This window comes from Schistocerca serialis, chromosome 7, assembly GCF_023864345.2.
Source record: "Schistocerca serialis cubense isolate TAMUIC-IGC-003099 chromosome 7, iqSchSeri2.2, whole genome shotgun sequence".
Taxonomy (NCBI): domain Eukaryota; kingdom Metazoa; phylum Arthropoda; class Insecta; order Orthoptera; family Acrididae; genus Schistocerca; species Schistocerca serialis.
In genome coordinates, this window is record NC_064644.1 from 376,871,592 (window position 1) to 376,899,163 (window position 27,572).

A 27,572-nucleotide genomic window follows, 5' to 3' on the forward strand; every position below is an offset into this window, starting at 1 on the left:
GTAGATGATCTTCCACGTGCTTAACTATGTTGAGTACCCACTACTTGGAGAGCGATTGTCATTTACTGCGTTTCACTGGTGACGGGTGTTTTGGCTCCCTGTTCAACAAGGATGTTAAGCGAGATGGCTCGATACCTATTGTAATGTCAACTTCACTTATTAAGCAAGTGTCGTCATCATTGTACTCCTCATGTACATTGTCTGCACTGTCGAGCATATACGATACCAGACATTTCACTGACGCATTTTGCAGGAACACTAATATTTCATCTGCCACTTCTTTCTCACTCTGCAACATTCATTGAGTTGCTTTCTGACATAGTGCCAACTTTGGCACCTGTCGTACATATCTTGAAATGATTGCTTTGTTTATCGTTGCCTTTGCTCTGTTTGTATCAACACCACTAGTACCGTATCACCGTTGTGAATTATTCGTTAACTAAGCAGTTCAACTACTCTCCATAGCCTAATGCTGTGATCACCATTAGATACCACCAGTCCCGCTCCCTGTTGCCATTAGAAGCAATTATTGTTGTTCCATGGTACGCAGTATGTGGGGTGGCGAATGCCGGAAACATCATTGACCTTTTACGGCCTCACGTTCTAGGAGTTTCTTATGAGCTGTTGTGCATCCGGAAACGATCTTGAGTTTTGGGTCCAAATATTCTTTTCAGTAGTTGTCTTTCTATTTGAAAGTTGGTAGTTAATAATGACGTCTTCATTGGGGTGAGTGTCTACGTGAGGACGACTGTGCTGTAGTGACAAATATTGGCTTAGATAGACAAGGATTTCTTTTTGCATATATTCCAGATAACTGTTTAGACTTAATGCAGTTTTTCTGCACACGTTTTGCTAGCCACTCTTTCGGTTTTAGCGTTTCAGACAAGTTCACCTAGGTATTTCAAGCGTTTTACTTGTGTGATATTGTCATACGTTGTTGCAAGTGATGCCAAGTTTGCACTCTTGGAGTGTGGGTATTATATATTTTTGTAAGGGATATAGATTCCGGGCTATATGGCGGTCTTATGAAGGTTCTTAATGGCGTGGGTGGCATCCTCGGAAGTCCGGGTAATTAGTGCTAGGTCTTCAGCAAGGAGAAGGCACTTAATGTTGATTCGTTTACCTATTGTTCCCGTATTTATTCCAGATATATCATTCTCCAAAGTTCTGATGACCCTATCGACTGCTTTGTTGAACAATTGTGGGGACCGTCCACCCAAGACTCCAACTCTTTCTCATTTCACTTTTCTCTTTAAAAAGAAATAGCCTACATTTTTGTATATATTTCCATTTTTGTAAAATACTTTGTGCAGACTAGAATATGTGTACGGATATTTTTTACGTCACCAGTCTTGCGACCAGTATGATGTAAACGCCCATTTTTCTTATTTTGTGCTTCAAGTGAGACTGTGAGAGTACTACTTGCTCCTGTACCATCTGAAGTGAAGAGAAACAAGATATCAAAGTACGACGTTTATTTTTAGAAACTTGTTTACATAGGAAGTATGTCGACGTAACTACATTCACATCCATTGCTAAATGTAACTGCATTGTGTTTGGTAACTGATTTAATTAAACACTACGTTGACATACTACTCTATGGTTCGTGTGGTGACCGCGCAGTCTAATACAGGTTGTACTGGCTGGGCAGTTCCTTGGTGCGGAACACTTCTGACATGAAGGCAGCCGATTCCTTGGGTGTCCTCGTCTTGTTTGGACTGGTTTTGTCCACCTCGCACAGCCCGTACGTAACCCTGTATAAAGAAATGTGAAAGTTTTTATTCAGCGATGTTTACGTGAAAAAATGAGACAATCACTTATTTGGGATGAGGAAATCACTACATTACAGTAGCAGTTACGACAAGTGGTTATATTACACTGAACTAGACAGTAACTAAGAATATTATTCGGTTTTATGCCGTCTTTGGGTTTGCTTTTCGGTAATCCACATATTCATCCACTAGATAGTAACGACAGATATCGATTCATTTAGCGACTTTTGAGTTTCAAATGTCTTACCTTACGAATACGGGTAGCTTACTGAACAAATTTCCACTAGCATATACATGATGAACCGACAGAATGCAGGCACCCTTCCCTGAGTGCGAATGGATAAGAAAAGGTCCTATGAACATGTGACCGTCAATGCACGGTGTGCACGCAACAACCAATCGTCCCGAAACACACTACAGAGTAGCATCGCATGCAAGTTCTGACAGATGTTCAAAGTTGCCTCCATGTTATGCAATGTACGCTTTCACATGTTGCATCATCGACTGCCGCACTGTTTCACCAGTTCCAGCCTCTCTCCGAATAGCGTCACAGGCGTCGTGAACTTGCTATTTACGGTTCTGCACGTCAGGATCTGGTTCAGCTTGAACAACGCTTTTCAAATACACCCGGAGGTAAAAATGTAGGGAGGTTAAGTCTGGTGATCTAGCAGGTCATGCTTGAGGTCCTTCGCTTTCGGCACAACGTCTGGGGAAGATGTTGTTAAGGTGTCGGCGTACTGTAATGTAGGACTGGGTGGTGCTTCTCACGCAGAAACCACGTAATTTGCCATGTTACCAATGGCACATTCTCACGCCCAAGCACAGTATTCCAGGAGGAAGTCCACGTACGTTCCTCCGTCGAGGCGTCGTGGAATAAAAACCGGTCCAAGTATGTGATAGCCTAGGATGCCTGTCCACAGACTGGTGCTGAACCGATGCTGATGAGATGCCTCAGGCATATCCCAAGAATGGTCTGTAGCCGTAAAATGACGATTATGCAGACTGATTAAGCCAGTTCTGGTAAGGTTGCTTCGTCGGTGAAGATGACTGATGACAGAAAACCCATAACTGTGATGGTCTCGTGCGAAAACCATCGACAAAATTCTTCCCATTGAGCGATATCTGTTGCTGATAATCCTTGCACCCGTTGCATATGATGGGGATATGAGTGGTTGTCACGCAGAGTACACATAATCGTAATTGGGCTTACACCACGTTGGCGAGGCATACGCCTGGAGTTTGTGTTAGTGTTCTTGTCAATATCCCGTAAAATCTGGTCCTCCAAATTTGGTGTATGCACAGTCCGCCGCCTCCCTGTGCGTTCACCTATCTGAAAAGACACGTGATCACACAAACGCCCAAAAAAGCCTAGAAATGTTGTGTGATGAATTTGGTATCTGTGAGGGTGCTTATTTTGGCATAGTCGTGCTACCTCTCGATCGTTTCTAACTACTTGGCAGTAGACACACATAATCTCGGCTTGTTCCTGTCGTTAATACCGGACCATTCGGCTGCTTACAGTTTGCAGCGTCAAACACATAGCCTGCAATACACAAGGAGCAGACGGCACTTGGACATAGGAACTTTGATTACTCAGCGCCATTCACTGTGGCGACGATGTACTTGCTTACATATGTTCATAGGACATTTATTCCTCCATTTGAAATCAGGAGTCCGTCCCTGCATTTGTCGGTTTTTATTTTACTTTTTTAACTTTTTTTTGTGGGTGAAATATTTTGGGACTTAACTGACTGCTAAGGTCTTCAGTCCCTAAGCTTACACACTACTTAACCTAAATTATCCTAAAGACAAAGACACACACCTATGCCCGAGGGAGGACTCGAACCTCCGCCACGACCAGCCGAACAGTCCATGACTGCAGCGCCTTAGACCGCTCGGATTTTTATTTATGTTCAACCCATATTTGTTTACACTGAATCCCAGATTTCCACGTAAAGTATATACGGAAAATTTTGTGAATGGTTGCGTGGATTAGGGATACGTGGACAGAATTATTCTAACCATTGATGCTATCACTGACTTAACATATACAATGAGGTGACAATAGTCACGGGATTGCAATATGAATACACAGAGTGTTCGGAAATTTCCGTTACTCACTTCTAGGGCTTGTAGCGGGGAGTTCGTAAATGATATTCTCAATTAAAACCGATGTCCGTAAAAGTATTGCTTCTGTGCTATAACATTTTCAAAACATGTCTGTAATGTGACCACTTCCACAAGTAACTGATTAAACGTGAGCCAGTACATACTTTTTTTTTTTTGCATTTCCACTCATTAATAGACAAATAAGTGGATCGCGTACTCGCTGAGGTGTTCTCTTCAACGTGATGTATTATAGATTCTTCCAGTTCGTATGTGTGGTGCCTCCTTTTAGCGCTATATTCACGCCTGCTGACGGTGGAGATACCCTGTCTCGAAACTGTTGCTTCATTAGGACAAAAAGTATATGCGATGGAGTCGCCCATTTTAGATAACGATAATGAAGACGAGCAGCTACTTAAGAGCCGTGAGCTTGACCATTCAGAAGGATCATGTCTGTGTATTCCGCAAACGTATGCTCTGGGATGTTGACCTAACACTTACAGACACTTGAACGAGGCTCGAACCATGTCAGAGGTATAGGATAGACGACAAATAAAATCAGCCGATCCGACGTAACCACGCCCCACCAGGACTACCTTGTTGCATGTTTACCTAGGAAACATCTTTGCAACTTGCTGTTGCACGAAACGGCACTTTTCCGGAAATGGGTTACTATTCAAATTATTATGCTCTCAATTTCCCTTTATAAGTCCTAGATGTTTGTAACGGGAATTCCGAACACTCTGTTTACAGATGGCGGTAGTGTAGCGTACTCAAGGTATAAAAGAGCAGTGGAGTTGTCATTTGTACTCAGGCGATTCATGTGAAAAGGCTTCCGATGCCCACACGACGGGAATTAGCAGACTTTGAACGCGGAATGGTAGTCTGAGCTAGTCGCACAGGACATTCCATTTCGGAAATTGTTAGGGAATTCAATATTCCAAAATCCATGGTGTCAAGTGTGTGCCGAGAATACTAAATATGACGCATTACCTCTCAGTATGGACAACGCAGTGGCCGAGGGCCTTCACTTAAAGACAGAGAGCAGCGACGTTTGCTTTGAGCTGTCAGTCCTAACAAGCAAAATAACCGCAGAAATCAATGTGGGACGTACGACGAACATATTGATCCGGACAGGAGGATACTGACGTAGTTTGTTGGGTCTAATAAAACAGCGACAGTAACGGAAATAACCTCCTAGCCTTAATGTAAGAAGCATTTGAGACATAGTTATGTTATTCTAACAACGATATTTACCAGCGTTTTTGTGAGGCAAAGGCGGTGTTGTAGCGTATGGTGAGAGTGGTCGGATGATTTGGTACGACACTTGTTCGGGAGCGTTGTCCTATTCATACAAATGCTATTGCTGTCTACTTTTGAGAATTTACATGTCCAATCCTACATGCGTAATACGTTCTCTCCGTTATTATCCACTTTCCTATGTCAAACGAGCATATAAGAAAGTGAAAAAGGAAGATAGAACCTCAAGGGGCCGGGAAATTCAGTTTCTTAGCCTGTGTTATTTCTTTGTGAATAGTAAGAATGTTTGAGAGGACACGCTTAGCTCACGTGATTTAAATATTGCAACTGATGAAAAGATAGTAGGTGAAATGCAAATTATCCATGGATCAGCGACACTGGATCTCGTACTACTGACGGCGCAATGGAGGCAAAGGGTATCCTGACACCACTGCGTAAAGCTACTTTCACCAAAAGTGAACAGTCGTAGTCAAAGGTGGAAATAGAATGTAGGCAAAGCGTCCTGGAACGCTCGGTTTTGGGAGGAAGTGAAAGCTAAACGGTAGTAGCACCAGAAAGTAAGAGACTACAGATATTCATAAAGTAGTGTTATTCAGTGGATATACTGTATGATGTTTCACCTTCAGTAAACAGTGTATGAGTTGAACATAAATCGCACATACTTGGAAAAAAGGAGGATAATTATTTAACGTTACATTGATGACTAGGTCATTACAAACGCAGAACAAGCTGCGATTGTGAAGGTTTTGGAAGGAAACTGGACGTGCTTTTTGAAACAAACCATCCCGGCACCAGATTAAGAGATGTTAAGGAGGGTACTGGAAACCTAAATCTGGACGCTTCGACGGAAATCAGAACTGCTCCCCACACGACTGTGAACTAAGTGTCGTAATAACTGCACCATGTCGTTCATTAACGGGCCTATGAAAAATGATAAACCTGAAGATTACTAGTTACAAGGAACATGTGACATTAGAACAGTAGTCAGTTTGGTAACTGAGGAAAGAGAAATTGGAAGAGAATAAGATGGTCAGAATCTGATTACTCGTTTATGGACCAAAACAACACGCCCACTGCCCTATGCGATTATAAACGTGGAGTCGTTCCAGAAGCAACACATAAGGCAAACGGCGAAATTCTCTGACATAAGCAGCTTTGACAAAGGCCAGAGTTTTTGGACCCTGAAGCTGCGAACGAAGAGCTGGACGTCTGTTCGCTTACTACTGCCGTGATCATTTATTGAAGATGGCGCAATGAGTGTGGAACTACGAGCTGTCGACAACCTGTTGGGCACCCATGCCTCTAGAGCGTAGAGAAAACGCTGCTCTGTAAGCAGGAAAAGGTGGCGGCCTGTAACAGAGTACTCTGCCTGTCCGAGCAGGAGTATTTTTAAGCACATCGTTTAGCGCACTTTGTTGAACACGGGACTGAACAGACGCCCCCTACATGTTTCCATGTTCAACCATTCATCGTCAGTTACGATTGTAGTGGATACCGAATCATCAAGAGTGAACCGTGGCTCATTACGAACGTGCCGCCTAGCCGGATGAATGATTTTCATTTTACACCATCTTGATGGTCATATGTGGCTACACCGATTTACAGGGGAACAGCTCATCGAAACAATCACATATGCAGGCGGGTGGTTAATCTATTTTGTACTCTATTTTGCTACGGGGTGTCTACATATGGGCTTCCAACTGATCTGTGATAGCGACCGAATGCACCATGATAGAAGTGGACGATCTGAATATCATTGGGAGCCATCTGTAATCCTTGATGCTTGATCTCTCCTCTGACTATGACATCTTCCAGCAAGATTTGTGCCCATGTCACAAGGCCAGAATCAAGCTGCAGTGATTTTGTAAGTGAATTGGCGTTAATGACTTGGATCACAAATTCGACTCTTGTGAACCCGATGGAACACATCTGGGACGCTATCTGGTCTCACCTCCGCGGCCACAAGAACCGGCCCCTGATTTACGGGAAATGCATGTAGTGTGTATAAACATCCGGTTCTACATACCTCCAGGAACTTAGCAAACACTTGTCAAATCCATTGCACTCAGAATGGTTCAGTATTGTTGAGATTATAGGATGTTATAACTGTTACAGAATAGGAATATATAACAAATGACTGAGACGCGTTCATTTGGAAGAAAAGACGATGATGAATTCTTCTAATCGTTTAGGTGTGATATACATAGCAGTTGCTGATTCAACGAGTTCCTTTCTGTAAACTGATAGAGAAATAAATTAATATGCTTAAAAAGCCGGCGTAAGATCAAATAAAATCCGTTGGTGTATTAAGTCGCCCCATTGTGAAACATCAAAACAGTTACACAATCACCGTTTCGGATGTCATTGTAGCGGTCCTCTTCAAGGCGAATAAACTGCTTGCCGGATGAGGATCTCTGAATAGATCGGCGAACCTTCATTTGTATTGTTGTTTTATTGTTTTGCAATAACTCTTCCTAACACTCTAAATGTTTTTATTTTGACTGCTAGAGATAATTATTTCGCTTTGTAGAGACGCCAAAGTACTTCGATTGGTAAGTTAGTCAATGTACCAACTCATGGCACTTTAAACCACCCTGCTGAGCACATCTCACCGCTGTCCTCTTTCTCTCTCTCTCTCTCTCTCGCTGTCACACACAAACACACACTGTCTAACTATCTGTTTCTGGTTGTCTGTCTTTTTCTCTCTCTGTTTTCAGTCCGTGTCAACTCCCTCTAACAAAGTGAAGCCTTGTATAAAATTTCAGAGTAATCAACTTGACAATACGTTACACTAAGCTCACACAGTTACGTAATGCTCTATTGATAAGGAAACACATTGGTGTTTTATCCGTATTATGTCAATTAACACATGAAAGTATTACAATTACTCACGTGAATCCCAAGTTCCATTCGATAGTGTCTATAAGACTCCATGCGGTGTATCCGATAACCGGAACACCGTCAGTGTTTATCGCCTCTAGCATAGCTCCGAGGTATTCCTGGAAATGATACACCAATACAGTACGTTGCAGGTAATGAAATGGTTATTATAATTGTGTGGAAATTACTACTTACAGTATAGTATTCGATGCGGTCAGTATCATTCCGTCCTCCAAAATTCAAGCGACCGTTCTCTGTTATAATGATAGGATATCCTGGGTACTGACTGGCCACCCAGTTAAGTTGTTTCCGCAGTCCCCAAGGAAGGCGCTGAAAGTTTAGATACTGATTACACAAATTATTCTTATTTCCACCCGATTATTCAAGATGGGTGCTCATTTAAAATATATAGTTTGTTGGCAGTTTTTCCACACTAGTTACAATCTGGTGTGGCTGTATTGTTTCCATCCAATTATTCCAGTCCTCTATTTGAACAGAAAAAAACACTAAAATCTGTCCACAGTTTAAAATCAAAGTAATTATTTTTTCACTTTCTTAAAAGTATTAATACAATGTAGTAGTTCCAACATATTTCTTTTCTCAGTACCTCCCATATCCATATAGTATAGAACACATGTGCACAGGGAATATGTCTCAGCAACAAAGTCAATGTCAGTCCTCTACTCAGGTAATGAGACATGAGTAGAGCCGAGAATCCAAAATTAACGTCCTGAATAAGTCGCTAGTGGAGTTCATCTGTCGTTCCCCCTCTTCTGGCATGTTTTCAAGTATCAAGTGTTCTGAGCACGACAGTGATGCGTGGTTTTGTAGTGTAGTGTTGTGTTTATGTTGATCCCTATTAAACGAAGCCGGAAACAGAAACACGATGCAAGCGTACACTGCTTCTCTCTAAGATCAACATGTGGTTGTCGATCGTGTTACGTTCCCTTACTCCAAGAGGCACTGCGGAGTGAGTTGGAATATAATCCAACACAGTGGCGCAATGTCTCCTGATCATGAATTGAATTTACGCCATCACCTTTCATCTTCGTAGTAGCCAAATACGGGCTCAGAACATTGCTTCTTCAAATTCGACTAGGGACGACTACCTTGAATATGGGGGCTACTGCACGCGCATGCGTTAGCAACCTCAGAAACTGAATCTGTTTCTTCGACTATCAATGCGACACTACATTTGGTTGCTCCAAATATGTTTTTTATAAGTTTCACTCGTTACCGTTATCACCCCCCAACCTTCGCCTAGTGGAGTACATAACAAATAATTTTACCCGGAAGAGGTGTACAAAATGAAGACATAATTGTTGCAGGCGTTGCCTAGATAACACCCATCTCTCAGGCTGTAGTAACTTGGCAGCAACAAGACTATCGTCTTTGCTCTTGTTGACGAAAATCCTTATTTTTGTGTATTTATAGTATGAATTATAGTACGTGAGCCTCTAGTATTCCCAAGTTTCGTATTACAGTTATTTATAGTAGTATTTTTATTATGTTTGAATAAATAACTAGGCTTTATCAGATTACTACATTGCTCCAGGGTTAATTGTAGTATTTTTATTCAGTTCATTAGCTACAGTTGTTTCTATCTTTTTGTTATTTTCATATGGTACTAGCTCTTTTACATACGCTGCCTGAGTCTTTGTTATTTGTGTGAGACCATGCTTCTGGACACTTAATGTACACCGGAACCGAACGCTCCATTTCTATTAATGTAGTTGTCAATGTAAGTTGTAAAACGAGGTTTGCGGCAAATTACGTGTTAAAATTGCTATAATCAAATAATTATTTTAGATATAATACTGAGTACAGTACAATTTATTGTGTAGTGACAAAAATTACTAGTAAAATAGTTTGTTTCCAATTTCGTTATTTAGACTATCATTGTTTCTTTCAGATTTACGGGACATTTACGAAATATTCAACAAAAATAACTAATATTACACTGCTGCCACGGAAGATATTATTCCGCAGTAACGTAAATCCTCTTATTTAAAATCCACCTTCAGAAATAGTTGAATCTAGTGAATGGCTCATTCAACTAATCCATCAATTATTTACTTTTTTAAACATTTCACTGACCTATTAACAGTTATTGACATCGGATTTTATCTGGATAGATTATTAAGAATAAGTAAATCCAGGGGTGGAATTACAGAGACCACTCAATTCTATCGATTTACGAAACAATTGGATCATTCACTAGTGCCCGAATATAGATGTATTAAAGTATATTTTTTTTTATAGCAAAACCCTACCACCAATAGTTTTTAAACTATCAATAGTGCTATTTGTGATTCTTCTTTTGAATTTGTAGTTCTGTATTATTAGTCTACTATATATGTGGAGTAGTATTAATTTTTTGTTGCGTATCCGTTAATTCTAAAATGGCTGTAACTCACTGTCTCTTCTCAGAAAATGATGAAGCTTCACATGTGCTCAGCTTAATTCATCTCTGTATGTGTGAATCAGTGGTCAATACATAAGCGTTTGAAAGTTAAATATGTTTGTACCATCTTTCGTGGCTGCGATAAGTTGTATTTAGTCTAAATAAGACATTCGTTACAATCGTAAAAGACGATATTAACCTACATAACTTGTAAAACTGAGACTGTGAGAAAAAGACAACGAGAAAGAAAGAAGACAACTTGTAAATATATATTTTCATAATTAAGTTAACAAATGAACTTATTGTGAAATTGTTCAGTTTATGAAATGTACATATTGAGCAAGAATGACATAGACAAAACCAAAAATTCTCGTAACCTACCTTTGAGATAATAATAATAGTAATCATAACTGCAGTCTTTTCCCAAAAGCTTAAATACAGGAAACTTCAATTAAATTTTTACCTGCCGTAGAGATTCACAAAAATGTAAAAATAAAAATAAATTAATTAATGCTACGTCAACACGTTCAGTCTGGTTCTATGTCACGTACTGCACATTGCTATTATAACATGTTTGGATAGAAATTCTCGATGAAACCCAGTTATGAAAGTCAGTACCGAATCTGAGAATACTTTCTACCGGAAAAATAGCTTTTGATTATTGGGAACTAAACGGCAGCGTATCAGGGATTGAGACATATTTTGTTCCAGTTTACACCCATGACCTACAATGTTTCAACACAAAAACGTCATGCCCTGGCTGGCTAGAGCTGTGAGAAATAGCAAATGTTCTATCACCGTTTTCTTGCCTTTGCGATCGACAATTTGTGAACGCTCTGGTGCCCTCAAATGTCTTTTCACTAACACCACTGTGCAAACAGTACTTTCAGCTTACCACAGGATCAGATGTAATTACAGCGGTGTCCCGCGTTTTGGAAGGTGATTCGCCTGTGAGACCTGGCGTCACGAAAGTCGTGTTGTAGTGATTCATCCCAAAGAAGTCTGCCGAACCTGTAAGAAAGTATGTTTCACCTGATTTCATTTAACTGATAAACCGAGATGAAAGGTCTAGTCTCACCGACAAATTTGTTAGGTTTTGCTTGACACTCAATCAAGTAAAGAATGCTTTCATTGTGTAACGACAATTATATGAAAATTGAATACGAATAAAGATTTCCGTCAATGTGTATTATAAAGACAAACACATCAGGAAGTAACCGGTCGGTCCCTGAGATGGACTCGGAAAGTGCAAATGATAGTTCACTTCGCTCTAAAGGCTCCTATCGAAGTACAAGTTTTGTCCGGTTCACTGTTTCGTCATGAATAACTTACCTTATATTTAACTACCGCAGTCGTGTAATAGCTCTTTTGTGTCATCAACAAATATACACCTATAACCATGGAATTAGAAAACAGATAGCGAATACTTACAAACAACATTTGTATTTTCTATATTTTTAAGAGAGTGTATGATCAAAACATTGGATACCACCTATTTAAAAAAAAAACAGCTTACCAAAAATTAAAATTTTCCAGAAAGCTTTACAGCAAATCGAAATCATTTTCTACATTACAATAAACGCTTGGTGAACGCCATGCATGAAATGGTACAGAACACTTCTGTTGCAAGAATCAGTCGTTAAGTGTTACAAGAAGATCGAATACCAAGATGTACAAAATAAAAATGTAGTGGTCAATGTTGTCATGAATCTTTTGGAATCACATCACTTTAGTTTTTTTTTTTTTTTATAGCAACTTCCATTACTTCTGTAAGCTGAAGTTATGTGTAAGGTAGTGTGCTGCTCAACCTTGATGAATACCTTCAACTAAGTGCGTATGCACTGACTGTGGCGAATGCACTGACCGTGGAATTTGTTTCAGTTCTTCGTTGCGAAAGGTGGAAAGTGGTTGTGGTGATGTGAGCGAGCAAATGTGCAGCACGAAAGGTGTTTTCTGTCGAGGCTTTGGGAAATCCAGCCTCCGCACATAGTTCACTTCATTTTCTCGGAACCACGAATCAGTAGACGTTGTTTTCTGTTGAGATTGTTGTCACGTTAGAATAAAATATATTCAGTTTCAAATTATTACAACCCGCAGGAAACAAGCACTTTTAGTACCACCTTCACCGAGTTTCATCGTCGCCACTCGCATGTTGATGAGAGTACCACATCGTGTACCTAGACTATATAGCCTATCAACACGTTTTTGTACTGCTGCTACCACAGTGGTGTGAGAATGTTTTCTACAGAGTGTTCCCTTGATGCATACTTTCAAGGTTGGTGCATAGGGGCTCATCGAACGAAGTTGAAGTGGCACATGTCATCAAAAGAAAAAAAATGTATGTTTCGCAGACGTTCAGTGAACGCTGATGCAGTTAATCGATAAGGAGGTTGATAAAGACATATTAAGTAGTCATTGACTGGTTAACAGGCCGTACCAGACATTGACTGGTTAATAGACCGTACACATGCCCGTAAGTTCAGTGCAAATCAGTCTTCAAGGGGTCAAATTCACGAGGAGAAATACACGGCGCTTTATATAATTGATAGGAATGAAGCTGCTTTTCCCACAATACTTGCTACACAGTGCGCAGTTTTCTGTTAAGCTGTAACTTACAGTGTTGCTTCCGGTCTCCTCATCCACTTGAACAGTCAATTTTTCTTTAGACGAGGACCCTTACACTTATGCCCTGTCTTACACTCTTGGCTGCGTAGGCAAGAGTAACACTGAATAGTTCAGATGTTCAGGAATAATATTTTCGTCACACACATGGGGTGATCATAAAGCTTTAATCATCATTTCTAAAAAAGTCAGGTCGTGAAAATAGTTTTGCGTTTTTCGAAGCTGGTCGTATTGGCCGAATGGTTCTAGGCGCTTCAGTTCGGAACCGCGCTGCTGCTACCATCGCCGTTCGAATCCTGCCTCAGGGATGGATGTGTGTGATGTCCTTAGTTTAGTTAGGTTTAAGTAGTTCTATGTCTAGAGGTCTGATGACCTCACATGTTAAGTCCCATAGCGCATAGAGCCATCTGAACCATTTTTTACGCACTGTAATCACCATGGTACAATACAGCAGCTCCCCACTACAGGAGACAACTACTGTAAAACGTTTGAAGGACAACAACGGTGGAACATTTCACATCGAGCTGAAGGAATTTTACGGTAATTAAGCACCTTCATATGACACAGTCCCCTTGTAAGAGAGACGTATGTAATACAGCGAGACTACAGGGAAACATTACACAGTGTGCTACATTTATAGTCGGACACAAAATCTATTCACTTTTACTATAAATATTCAGCTATCAAGAGACCTACTGAAGTATATGCCCGCAGAGCGTCAGCAGTTGTCAGTTATTTCTGAACTACTTTATTTGCTGTCATATTCACTATTTTTTTAATCGGCTAAGACCAGTTTTAACATTTACTTCTTCCACAGATAGCTTATTCCCATGCTTTCCTTTGATACATCTCGGGAGTTCCTATTTCTTAAACGATCGGCAATATCAAAAGGCAGCTGCCATATACGTGTACTCTTGGTACTGAAACTGGTTACAGAGGTAAACGTTGACTCGCCACAATGAAGCTGACTGCAAATAAAATTACATTGTCCAGTGAAATAATAAAAAAATGGTATTTTCTTAATATCTCAAGGAGAATGATAGTGTTGAAAACATATGGCCATTACAATCAGTACTTTAGTAGCCTTCAAAACCTCTAGTTTCGCCCTTGCGGTTGACCGATTCCAGGGCCATCCTAGCAAGATGAATGCCAAGAATTCTAGTGGGACGAAACTCAGCATCCATTGTCGCTCACTTTCGCGTTGTGACGTGATTGACTTAGAAAATATTGTTAGAACTGACGAGTCTATGATGGACGAACATATGAAAAGATCTTTTTACATCACATTCATGTAGTGGCAGTATTCAGTAAAGTTACGCCCCCAGTTGTTGAAACGCAATGTACCGGGTGATCAAAAAGTCAGTATAAATTTGAAAACTTAATAAACCACGGAATAATGTAGATAGAGCAGTAAAAATTGACACACATGCTTAAAATGACATGGGGTTTTATTAGAACCGAAAAAAAACAATGTTAACAAAATGTCCGACAGATGGTGCTGGACAGAAAAACTGCTACCGTGACGGGTGAGAGGTACCCCGATATGTTACGGAGGCGCATCGTCCCCAGACTGGCTGATAAACACCTGCTGGAACGTACGATGTTTATTCAGGATAGCGTTACACCCCATATTACTAGAGGCGTGAAAGATCTCTTTCGCGTGTCGTTTGGTGATGATCGTGTGCTCAGCCGCCCTTTTCGTCATGCTTGGCCTCCCAGGTCCCCAGACCTCAGTCCGTGCGATTATTGGCTTTGGGGTTACCTGAAGTCGCAAGTGTATCGTGAGCAACCGACATCTCTAGGGATGCTGAAAGACAGCATCCGACGCCAATGCCTCACCATAACTCCAGACATGCTTTACAATGCTGTTCACAACATTATTCCTCGATTTCAGCTATTGTCGAGGAATGATGGTGGACATGTTGAGCATTTCCTATGAAGAACACCATCTTTGCTTTGTCTTATTTTGTTATGCTAATTATTGCTATTCTGATTAGATGAAGTGCCATCTGTCGGACATTTTTTTAACGTTTGTATTTTTTTGGTTCTAATAAAACCCCATGTCATGCGAAGCATGTGTGTCAATTTGTACCTCTCTATCTACATTATTCCGTGATTTATTCAGTTTTCAAATTTGTACTGACTTTTTGAACACCCGGTACTTCCACAGCTGACAACTTGGTTACTCACCCCTAATGTACTCGATCTCCTCTTGTGTGAATGTTGGTAGCCTTGATCGGGGTCGTCCTTCAGCCGCACTATTGGCATCCACTTGCTGTCGTACCACAGCCGGATAATCCCCATCCTGACTGTAGATAGGGTGTGCGAACATACCCATCTGCAATATACAATTACACGTTCGTTTTCTCTACATATATACATTTTACGTCAGGTGATTACTATACGTTACACCCTCTAAGAAATCACGATTACACTGAAAGGTTACAGTAAATACAACTGGTTGATGTCAGAGCTGCAATACCCACCACAAACTGTCGTGCTCTATCCGCTGCTTCTGCATCCTCTGTCGAGTTAGTCTCTGGTTCCGGCCAGTCCATATTAAGTGTAATTCCCACGCTACCTGCAAAGTATATCAAAACATCCATGTACATACAAATTATATCATGTTACTAAAGGTAATTGTTTATAGTTATTAAACTGGTGCACAAAATAATACTGATGGATCAGAAAGTATAATTACATTTTATCCAAAGTTCTCCGATATCAGACAGACTTATATCCCCATTTCTATCATGGAAATAATGTTGTGTACATCTTTTCATAGATACCAACACTTTTATTTCCTTGTACGAAATTATTGTGAGGTAAGTGAAACAAAGTTCGGCAATAAGTATTATACTAAGAATTTTATTTCTTTTCTGTAAATTCAGGGAATATGGCTTATTTACGTTAATTTCGTAATTTAGAAGAGCAAATGAAGCCACCATTGATATTCACGCCCACAACTACGTATTGAAATGACCCTTTTAAAAATATAAATTGAAAATGTGGAAGATAAATAGTTTAGAAAAGAAGAGAATAGAAGCTTTTGAAATGTGCTGCTACAGAAGAATGCAGAAGATTAGATGGATAGATCACATAACTAATGAGGAGCTATTGAATAGAATTGGGGAGAAGAGGTGTTTGTGGCACACCTTGACTAGAAGATGGGATCGGTTGGTAGGACGCGTTCTGAGGCATCAAGGGAGGGTAAAAATCGTAGAGGGAGACTAAGAGATGAATACACTAAGCAGATTCAGAAGGATGTAGGTTGCAGTAAGTACTGGGAGATGAAGAAGCTTGCACAGGATAGAGTAGCATGGAGAGCTGCATCAAACCAGATGACCACAACAACAACAACAACAACAACAACAACAAATTCAAAAACCAAAGACACTTAAAACATTAAGTTTCCTTTACAACATGTAGAATAAAATGACCTTTCACCTTTTTACAATTTGAGGACTGGAAGTGCATGCAGCGAATTCTAATGCTCCTAAGAAACAGTTTACTGGTTGTAAAATACTGTTGTTTTCGCAAAATTATTTACACTGTCGTTCACGGTTTAGAGAATGAAACTTGCATTATGTACAAAACGACGGAAATTTGCAATCTCATATATTTAGTCATAGATCATGAGTGTATATTACAGAAAATAAAGAACCTAGAGCTTGATCTTATGGCACCCACGATTTGACAACATTTCTTCGAGATTCAAACTCATTCCATACATACGTAGAACATACACACTGCGGACAGCTTTTTACTTCCAGGCTGCTAGATATCGATTGAACCATTGGGGAACTTTTTCTATAATTCTAAAATATCCTAAGTATAACATGAATATTGTTAAATAGAATAAGGTATCTAATGGCTTCTGATTATCTGCTAACCCTGCAAATTTGTCACACAGAAAAGAAAAGAGAACATCTGATTTCTTCGTGAATACAAATTGTAAATACGAGAGTGGTTACGTACACTAGATAGCTCTGTATAACATTTAGATAACACGTGAAGAGAAAACAAGTACATAATTGTCTCTTCCATTCGTGACATACTTATACCTGTGACTAATCTCTCTCAAATATGGTACACTGGAGTTCACAAATCCGTTTCATCTTTCATCATATTGTAGCAGATGACAATGCTACGTACTGTAAAACAAACTTGTATAGTGGGCAGGTGGAGGAAGGGGAGACATATCAAGTGAACTCTGAAAAATTCCTAGTGCATGCATATTCTTCTTAATCGGTATTACACCAAACTGACTTGTTGTTATAACGGAAGGAAGATAATGCTTGCCGTTATTAGCTTTTTCTCCAATTGCAGGTCTATTTCTTCTCTTTGTCCATCCACAGTGGAAACCCATACTGAGGGTAATTATAATATCTTCTTGCTGATTATTTCGTCCTTTGAATTGGCACTATCTATGCTGACTACAACATAGTGCAGTAGACGCATCAACGACTAAGTTATAGATAGCTTTTGTGTTAGAAAAAAGGTCACCTGCGCCGTGGAAAATGGAAGTGGCTGCAACAATTGCCATATTGTGGAACTTCATACTGGTCCATAGCGTAACACTCAAGCACAGAAAGTGCAACACTTGGATCATCATCGCACTTCATCACCGTAATATTGTGATTGAACGACCTTCGAAAGTGCAGGGACTGTCCGTTTCAAATCTTACTTTGTCAGGGATGCTGTAATTACTTTGATTCACCGTAAATTATAGTCTAATATTGATTGCTGTGAGGATCAATTCGTTGGGGTATGGGCCGCCATAGATTCTCGCGAACAATAACGGCATGTTGGCAATCAAATATGCAGCAGTCTTTCGTAGATTCTATTCTGGACCTAAACAGTTGACGAGTAAACATCCTTCATCGCTGGTGGATACGTCGAAAGAAGGTGTAGAATGGGAACCAGTGGTTATATCCTACGTCGACTGGAGTCATGAGTCGTGGAATACATTTGCTACAGGACTGTGAAAGAGCATCGGTTTTTCATAAATAAAGTAGGCCATTAATGCGAAAATTTCAGGCAGTTAACAACTTTATTCGAAGGTGGAAAATGTTTGGATAGTATTAGTGTGCCTTCAGATGGGCTCGCCAAAGCCTCCTCAAACTGGCTAATCATGTGCGTATTTTCATTACAATACAGCACTCCAGAGGCCACCTTCAATTGTGGCAATTGAATAGAGCATCCCATTACCCTAGGTTTCGTTATTTATTTTGTGAGCATCATTCCAATACATCATGGGCATCAGGTTGCAACAGTAGGACTAAAATTATTTTTTAAATGACACTTCACACCTGGAAACAGACTTTTAGTCGTGGAACACAAACTGTTCATCACCCACAAGAAAGCGTCTGTTCACTTCCATTCTTCGAGTAGTGCGGAGGGAAAACAATCTGTATCCAATGCTGGCTGCCCGCTCCTTGTTACCTGAGGCTTAACAAAGGCACACGTGGCAGCGCTCTAACGACATGTGATACAGCTTAGGTAACAAGTAGTTTTAGTCACAGTAAGGTGGGGCCGTAATGGAAACGGGATCGAGCGAGGTGTGTACTCTTTAAATCCGGCCACGACCAGTCACCTTGACACGAAGGCAGCAGTTGAGCAGTAATTGGTCAGAGTGACTCCCAACACTTTCATTATCTGGAGCAGTCCATGCCAAAATGCATCGCCGCCGCTGTCAGGACAAAACACATTTATAAAAGATGACTAATTCAGTTGGTAATATATGTGCATCTTCTTCAACCACTGTCATCCACTGTAGAATGACTCTTCCACCCATGTTTTGCGTGGCTTGAGTAGCCAAAAGAATGCGACTACCTGCTTAATGGCATATTGGTATACCTATTTAATGCGTTACAGCAGCTATTGTAATTGTCATGGAATTAACGCGTCTTCCGAAGTTTTCGAGAGACGTGTAGTACCCAATGTCTACACAAAGGTCACACATAGTCTGTAAATTACGAGCTCGTAGTTTGTGGGTGTGGAGCTAGAACCAGACAGCATCAGAGGTGAGTTTCATCTGGTTCGGATGAGGCTAATTTGCAGGCCAAGATATAAATGTGAGTTCACTATAATGCTTCTCAAACAACTGTTTCACGGTTCTGGTCTTGAAAGTGATCCTCACACCTCCACACCTTTCGTGGTACCTTAGTTTACTCCCGCATATTGGATGGAAGCGCAGGGGAAACGCTCGCCCACCAGTCCGTGGGCATGGTGTGGTGGATGTTTTGTACAGCCTTTCGTCTGTTTGACTACATATGAGACACAAACATTGACCTAGAGTAGGAAGAAAGGTTATTCATCCGACCAGGTGATATGTTTTCATTAGTCCACATTTCAATCTTGATGATCGAGCAACCACTAGCAGTCGTAATAGACGATGTCACTAGGCCAACACTTGAACCCACGCGGTTCTTCTGTTCTGGAGCCCTATTTTCAACAATGCACTACAATCTTTTTTCCTTGATACACTTGAACTTACTCCATCATCAAGTCTGCCGCAGATAGCCGTCTACCAGGGTATACGGAACTGAAAAGTATGTTATGTCACCTTCCTGGGAAGACATACAAAACCTCGTCGCCTACTCGGTGTTTCACAGTTCTTCAACCATTTTTCCACGACAGTTGCACCATTTCCTTCTGTTTCCAGACGCGATGCCATAGTAATCAGCTCCTTGTCAAAGTCACCTATGTCAGCGCATTTCTCCACTTTCAGACAGTATCATCGGTAAACTGATTCCTCAATCATCGCTGCTTCGCTTATATTATCGGTCCATAAGTATCTTCATTTAATGTACGCAGTGTCGCACCTTCGTCCTTATGACGACTTGAACTCTCCTCTCCGGGGACACTTTTATTGATGTGTATGGATGGCAGCTCATTCTTCTTCAAAATCCGAATCAGGGAAGATAGTGCTGGATACCATGGTATGATGCAAAGTAAATTTTCTAGTTAATCCCATATTGGTTTCAGGTGATAACTTTGGCCGGGCCACTACATTTCAAGAATGTTGTTGTCCACGAACCACAGATGCTGCTTAATGACACGTTTCATTGTCATGCGATACGGTCACCCTTTCCTAACAATTCTTTTACTGTAAGGAGTACCCAATGCTGTGTTCGCTAAAGCACAATGGCGGAACCACAGGATAACCACTAGAAACACCCGCATCGGTACTTTACCGTTAGTATTACAAATCATGGCATGTAATTATTTTCCAGGTATTCGCCAAATTGAAATCCTTCCATCTGATTGCACTGTTCATCGCTCCTAGTTACTTGTTTACAGTCACCCTCCATCAGGTGGCGTTACACCACTTAAAAAGTTGCTTAGCATTGGCTACAGAGATACACAATTACGAGGAACTGTTATACTACTGTACCCCATTTTAAACTTTCTGCGCTCAGGTACTGTGCTAGTCGGACTGCTGGAAACACTTTGGAACTCATGAGTGATTCCTTCCACTGATTTCATGCAATTTTTTACAACAACCCTCCGCAGTGTTACGATTCCTGCCCATCCGTATAAGATTTCTTCTGTGGTTCTTCGTACGTGGTTCCACTTCACAATCATATCACCATCAGTTGTCACGGGCAACTTTAGAAAGGTTGACATATTCCTGACTGATTCAGTGCCTAGATGATATCGAATTCCTCCTCCAGCTTAGAAGTCACTGAGCTCTCCACATCTACCGATTCTGCGGTTATTGCTTATCTACTGAAAATGCGATACTCCTCGCCTGCTTTCATACTGACCCATGTGTCTCTCTCGTGGCATGTAGTGCTCAATTACATATTACATAGGGCTGTCCGGATACTTTTGATCAGATATTGTACGCGCTTCCCTTATCACATCATTTTCCGTAACAGCACAAAGCCCCATTAGGTATCGCGGTGGACTGTGGTCACTGGCTCGTCATACGTATTTACCTACTGTTTTTACCTACAGTTAAATGTATCAGAAGTGACTTTCATGCTGTCTGGCGGCACTGACCGTTCTGTGTGGCTCTGAACTCCTCATCGTACATGTGCCAGACCCTAGCGTGAGCTTTGATGACGGTATGTGTCGCCAGGTAGTCGCCGATGCCCGGAGCTGGTTGAGACGGTGCGACCCCCAACATAGCGTAGCCCATCGTGAACTGATGTGGCTCGTTGAAGGTGAGCCACCATTTCACCTGTGGAACAATAGATCGTCAATTATGCTGCCAGGTAAAGTGATTGTAAATCGAGGCTACAAGTGCACTGGAACTTACCCTATCTCCGAAGTTTTGGAAGAGTAACCTGGCGTATTCAACGAAGTAGTCGACCAGCAATTCGTTGGGCCAGCCTCCGATGTACTGCAGTGCTTGAGGAAGGTCCCAGTGGTACATTGTCACCTACAGACGGCATACAACAATTTCAAACTTCATGAAACGAAGTAGAGAGGGTATGTTTTTGTGAAGTAATTAGATTCACTTAATTATGCCTAGATCTTCTGCGGAATTCTGCCAAACAGGAACGATGGTAATTCTTTTACGATATCTGTAAAAAGTTTGTAGCTGGTGGTTTGGAGATATTTATGGTTTCTATGTGATGTAATAGTAACGTTGAATGAATTATCTTTGATAAGAAACGGTTATGTTCTCGTTCTACACATCGGGTTTTTATCTTCATTGGAATTTATAGGAATGTAAACGCGTAATCACTGCAGAACGTAGGCATCTATAGACATGTAAATAGGCAAGGATGCTAGAAGTTTAATAACTTGCGGATAAACATAACCTGATATGTGGAATAAATTTTCACATCTCGTAAGATTTGTACAAGATATTTATAACTGGCAGGATTGATAGGTTTGCGCTAGATTGATTCAAATGTGGCTTTATTTGTTAACCCTTTAATTGCTCTGGACGTGTTTACGCACGCCACCAGTCCTTCTACGTGGTACTCTGGACGTGTCTACCACGAGCCAGTGGAGGTCAAGGGGCTCTTATACCAAACTCCTCACAAAATATCCCTGAGCAGCAACCGAAATTTTGTCGGTGCAGTTCATCATTTATATACAGAAACAGTCTGCTGTAAGCATGTTACAGAGTGGGTTGTGAGAAATTAATTTACGAAGAAAATTCGATTCGTTGCCCTGTTTCCGAGTTAATTAGCACTGAAGTTAGCCAGGCAGGTTGTTGGGCGTGCGAATTCAATCGAACCGTCAGGGGCGGTGTCGTCAAATATGTTCTTCGTGTGATTTCCTAAAACCGAGAGAGAGAGCGATAGAAACATTGGACTTGGAACGAAAGTAAGAATCGAACCAGAGCCGAAGGCTGAGCAGCCTCGTGCGCTATCAACTACGATATGAGAGCAACGGACATCCGCCGGGGCGTTCGAGTTTGCGCGCGATATCCTAACTGGCTACCTTTAATGCTAATTAACTCTGAAATGGTGCAACGTAGTGATTTTTTTTTTTGTAACAATTATTTCTTTGCATAACCTACCCTGCAACACCCTTACATCCTTTTCAGCTTGTTAGTGACCACCTTGCATACTGCTGGAATTTTCTCTATCTCTACATATTATGAACTTAAGTTCCCCATGTCACATTCGTTTGTATGTTACCGTTTAATATCAGGAACCACTGCTGGGATTGTGATGCTTTTCCCACTGATACATAGACTGATTGACGAGGGAGGTTTGCGCATATCATTTGTTACCTCTTCGCTGGGAAAGTCATCCTGTCGTAGGTACTAGGCGGTACCCATGCAAATCCGAGGCAAGAAGTCAGTCACGAGTAATATTTTTTTCCTGATTCATTCGTATGACTATTTACCGCCAAACACCTCAGGACAGACTTTGAAAAAGTAGTAAATGGGACAAGTTTATTCAAATTCCCGAAAAGTACGTACGGACAATCTGTTATGTTTGTTTTTCCCTTCTGGAATAGTCTTGGGACTAATCCAGTCAAGAACAATATTCATTCGGATTATTTGGCCACAATACTGCAACTCTGCCATTCCATGCTATCATACGAAGGTATGCACATTCACAGAAACTACTTTTCTGATATCACTCTCACTGACGCAATGGACCATCTAGGTACTGCTTTCATCGGTGGTTGCTGGCGACAACTGTTTTCTGTTATCCCACATGGAACGCTCACTTACAGGGAAGGTAAAGTACAGTCGCACGGTTGAATTTCTCACCCTCCCGTTTCTGTTCTCCTTGGTCTCTACGCCCGCTATGCCGTCAAAGACACGCATCACTGACTCGTTTCTCGGAGTACTTTGTAAGCAATTGCCGTTAATTTCACCCAAGAGCCAGTGAATGTGGGTTGTGCTGTTCATCTCGTATAATAACATGACATCAATGAAAATTAGCGTTTATTAGTCATTTTTACAAAATAGGTGACTGACTATGGGCTATGGCAATTTATTTTGTGAGCTAGACAGCTTGACAGGAAAATCAATTTTGGTCTCTTTTTCTTATAAGACGTTGTGGAAAATTAGCCTGTAGTTACGCCTTAAATTTGACATAACTGTAAAGAATCAGTGCTGCTTCTTTCTTTTTCGTCTCAGGATCAGTTGTATTTATACTATATGCCGCTTATTAGCGTTTGAAAATGGAAGAGAAAGAGTACACGAAAATTATCATTCTCCACTTACCAGAGGCTGAATTCCGTTGGCGAGCAAGGCGTCGATAAGGTTGTTGTAGTAGTCGATACCAGCCTGGTTGATGAAGTCGAGGTCCCCGTTAGGCAACACACGTGACCAGGCGATCGAAAATCGATAGATGTCCGCCTGTTCGATAACGAAGTATTAATGGTTGCTACGAAGTGTCTGGGAATTGACAGCTGATACTTCATTATTAAATCATGTATTACTGCTGAACCCACTAAGGCATATCTACAACGGTAAAGAACCGGTTAAACCAGCATAATAGAAGAATAAGTAATGTGCCGGAGAATGGTTGCACATGGATAATATTTTTGCCGTTAGTTGACTAAAAGGACAGCCGGAGTGGCCGAGCGGTTCCAGGCGCCACGGTCTGGAAACGCGCAACCGCTACGGTTGCAGGTTCGAATCCTGCCTCGGGCATTGATGTTTGTGATGTCCTTACGTTAGTTAGGTTTAAGTAGTTCTAAGTTCTAGGAGACTGATGACCTCAGAAATAAAGTCCCATCGCTTTCGGAGCCATTTGAACCATATTTTTATTGACTAAGCCAAGAAATTGAAAACATCTAACTTAAAACCACACTGCCTTTTTGTGATCAATGACAATATTTAATGAAGTGACCCTGAAAATTATTTATAATTCTCGAAATATATAAGAATCATGAACAGAGATCATGAAACAGACAGTGATAGAAACGAAGAATGCGATAAGGTTCAAATTCAAATGGCTCTGTGCAGTATGGAACTTAACAGCTGAGGTCATCAGTCCCCTAGAACTTACAAGTACTTAAACCTAACTAACCTAAGGACATCACACACATTCATGCCCGAGGCAGGATTCGAACCTGCAACCGTAGCGGTCGCGCGGTTCCAGACTGAAAGAAGCGCTCGGCCACTTCGGCCGGCAAGCGAGAAGGAAGCTTGTGTTAATTGCAAGAAAGGTACCTTATTATTAAATGGATGATTTTATTCGACAATGGAGACCGAAAATTAAGGACTACGCACACACCTTAGAGAGTAATGTATTACTATAATTCCACGCCACTCTTCTTACAAAGAACCCCTGGTAACAAAACCAGAACTAAATTAGTGAAATGTAGTCACTGGAAACAAACATTCAAATTGATTAAATTTCCTAAAGTACAATTGCATCGTTTCGAATATGAATGGCTAGTTATAATTCGTTTCTACTGGAAGTTTTTTTTTAACTTTTTGAGATCCTGCTATTGCAGCTCTTCTGGTTCACAAAATTGCCAACGGAAGCTCGTACGCTCTCTCGACAATATGGAAACGAGTAGACTACGTGGCACCATTCGATTTCTCCGACTACATTGTCTTCCATTCCATAACAACCCACAGTAACACGATAATACCAAGATACTCCACAAGCACCCGTCACTTTCTCTAATACGAAACCAACTCATATCCGACAAACAGGGAAATAGAGGAATATTGTATCTCTGTATATCAGCACCTAACATGAGCATCTCTGAAAGTTTCGGGAGAAGGGAAATATGGCGCACTGGTTAAAACATTAACTCACAAAAGCGACGCGAGGGTTTCTGATCCCGTTTTCATAACACTTTTCCATAGTTTCCCTGAATGGAGTCATTTGAAGAGAATTTTATGTTTCGAAAGTACGCGACCAAAGTCCTCTGCCATCCTATCTGTTTCAATACTTATTTCCATGAATATTTACGTAGTCGTTGGCTACAATCTTCTCTCCTCTTGTTTTCGTTTTAAGGAAAGTATTTTACTTTGTTGTACTCGTACGTTGTCTACTACAGCGTAAAAGCTGTAACTGTTTCTGGAATGTACATAATATTTTATTTTCGTACACAAACTGCATGCTGAGAAAAATCAATTCCCGACAGAGCGCTACATGAATCTGAAACAGGTAGCACAATTTCTGTAGATACGGAATACTTTGTACTGTACTAATAATCAGTAACTCAGTCACCAGTTTTATTTTATCTCGAATAAAATCAGGAGACAATATCTTGAGGACAAACGGTGTGTTGCAATCTGCAAAAAAAGTTGATATGCTTGCCATTAGATATTGTACTTACGTTGAGCGTTTTCAGCATCTCCACATCTTGCAGGTACTGATGGTAAGAATCGCAGGCGACGTCCCCGTTGTCTTCTCCTACCATGTATTCCGGATAGTTGTGGAACATGTAGTCCTGAATGCTCTCTCCCTTGCCTGTACAGACAATAAATAATACAACCCATTAAATACTGCCATATTATATATATATATATATATATATATATATATATATATATATATTATTGACTTGGACTAGCAACAGTAAGGAACTTATTGAACGCACACGTTATTACAAACGCTAAACATAACGACGCCTTTTCAAATACATAGTTTTCTTTTCCTCTTCGTTAATTTGCTAAGGAATACACTTAATGCCTCTGAACCCACCATCTTCATTCCAGGCACCTTCGACCTGATACGCGGCTGTTGCAGCTCCAAACATGAAGTCAGCCGGGAATCGGTTGGTGGCATTCTGTGCAGAAGCAACGGCCAACACAACCGTAAAGGTGATCAGCAGCCTCATCGTTGGGAGTGTCCAGAGCCTTTGTACGACCGGCTGCAAGCTATACACATATATATAGTGTAGTTAGGCTACAATTTCGTAAGTTGTTTGTAAATCCGGAAATAGATAAAGTCAGGTAATTTTCTTTTATCGTCCGTTAATCAGCATGTCTCTATAGAGATAGCGCCTGCTCTTACCGATATTATCGGAAAGGTACCGAAGTACCTTGTTGAGCATTACACAGTGATATCAGCACAGGCTTTCTTAACAGTTACGTTTAATGTATTCTCGTGTGGATAATGCGTGAGTCAGATCATTAGCAATGCTGATACTGAGAAAAAGAAAGGTCATGACCCAGTACCTGGAAATAAATGATTCATTGCTTAGCTAAATAATAATTCCAAATTGAAAAGGCAATAACTGTTTATGGTTTTGGAAAAATTGTATCCGTTGACAAAATTCTGTGAACAGGCAATTTCCTAATAAATGAAGAATAATTATATTTCATTAATTGAGAACTCGTGCAGTAATATTTTAATTGTAAAAGTCTCTAACAATGTTAAATCCACAGGTATTAGACAAATGGTTTTATAAAGAGTAGTCAAGTAAAAACCTAACACCCGGAACAACCGGATCATCGACTGGATTGAAAGGCGTAATCGTGCTATGAGATGATGCTGTCCGACGGTATTCCTAGTATTTTTGACTCTGTGGAGCGTCACATTTTCTGCAAACTGTCTTCATAGCTCTGCGCATTGATTGTGGTTCCTCGCTTGTGCAGAGGACCCCTGCAGTCCATAACGCTCGTCTAAACACTACCAATTGGACGAAAGCAAGCTTCAGCCGTTTTCTTGGGAAACACTGCTACGTTCACCGTACAGCCAAGACATTTCATAGTGTGCTGTTCACGTGTCTGTCGGTCAGAAGAAGACAAGCATGACCATCGGTTTCAGATGGACGAGGTAGCGCAACAGTGGGTGTGGTTGTAGAACCGTCGGCGGCCGACGGCGTTCAAAAGAAACAAGAAATGATCGTTTCGCCTCCCAGTGGGATAAATGCCTTAACGCATGTGGTAATAACTTTTGAATGGGACCGTTCCACAATACCTTTGTGATTGGTGTTTGATTTTCAGTTGACTGTCCCTTATATGTATACGTAGGTGTACCTCCAGTGGTCTAGGGCACAGCGGACAGGCTGTATCGTTATATATCATGTCCATAACTGTGCGCGATCGCTCTACCTCCACACTATGCGCCGTGCGTGGCCCTCTGCCCACACCAGTCTGACGGGCACCCTGATACCCGAAGTGGAAACAC

At 40.9% G+C, this 27,572-nt stretch overlaps 1 protein-coding gene across 1 annotated transcript; it reads right to left on the minus strand.

Annotated features, from left to right (window-relative positions):
• Positions 1 to 1,624: 1,624 nt before the first annotated feature.
• Positions 1,625 to 26,277, minus strand: LOC126413110 (myrosinase 1-like). Its single transcript, XM_050083002.1, has 10 exons — positions 26,142 to 26,277; positions 25,774 to 25,907; positions 23,696 to 23,830; positions 21,314 to 21,436; positions 21,055 to 21,235; positions 15,531 to 15,625; positions 15,235 to 15,382; positions 11,318 to 11,433; positions 8,031 to 8,137; positions 1,625 to 1,754 (listed from the first exon to the last, which is right to left on the minus strand). Exons 1-10 carry the CDS (start codon positions 26,275 to 26,277, stop codon positions 1,625 to 1,627), a joined length of 1,305 nt encoding a protein of 434 aa, XP_049938959.1.
• Positions 26,278 to 27,572: the final 1,295 nt, after the last annotated feature.

Coding starts and splice junctions, on each gene's coding strand:
- LOC126413110 (XM_050083002.1), bottom strand. CDS start 26,277: ATGAGGCTGCTGATCACCTTTACGGTTGTGTTGGCCGTTGCTTCTGCA. Junction 15,626..21,054: donor GTTCAGAGCCACACAGAACG/GTCAGTGCCGCC, acceptor TATACTTTGCAG/GTAGCGTGGGAATTACACTT. Junction 8,138..11,317: donor TAATTACATCTGATCCTGTG/GTAAGCTGAAAG, acceptor TATCATTTCCAG/GAATACCTCGGAGCTATGCT.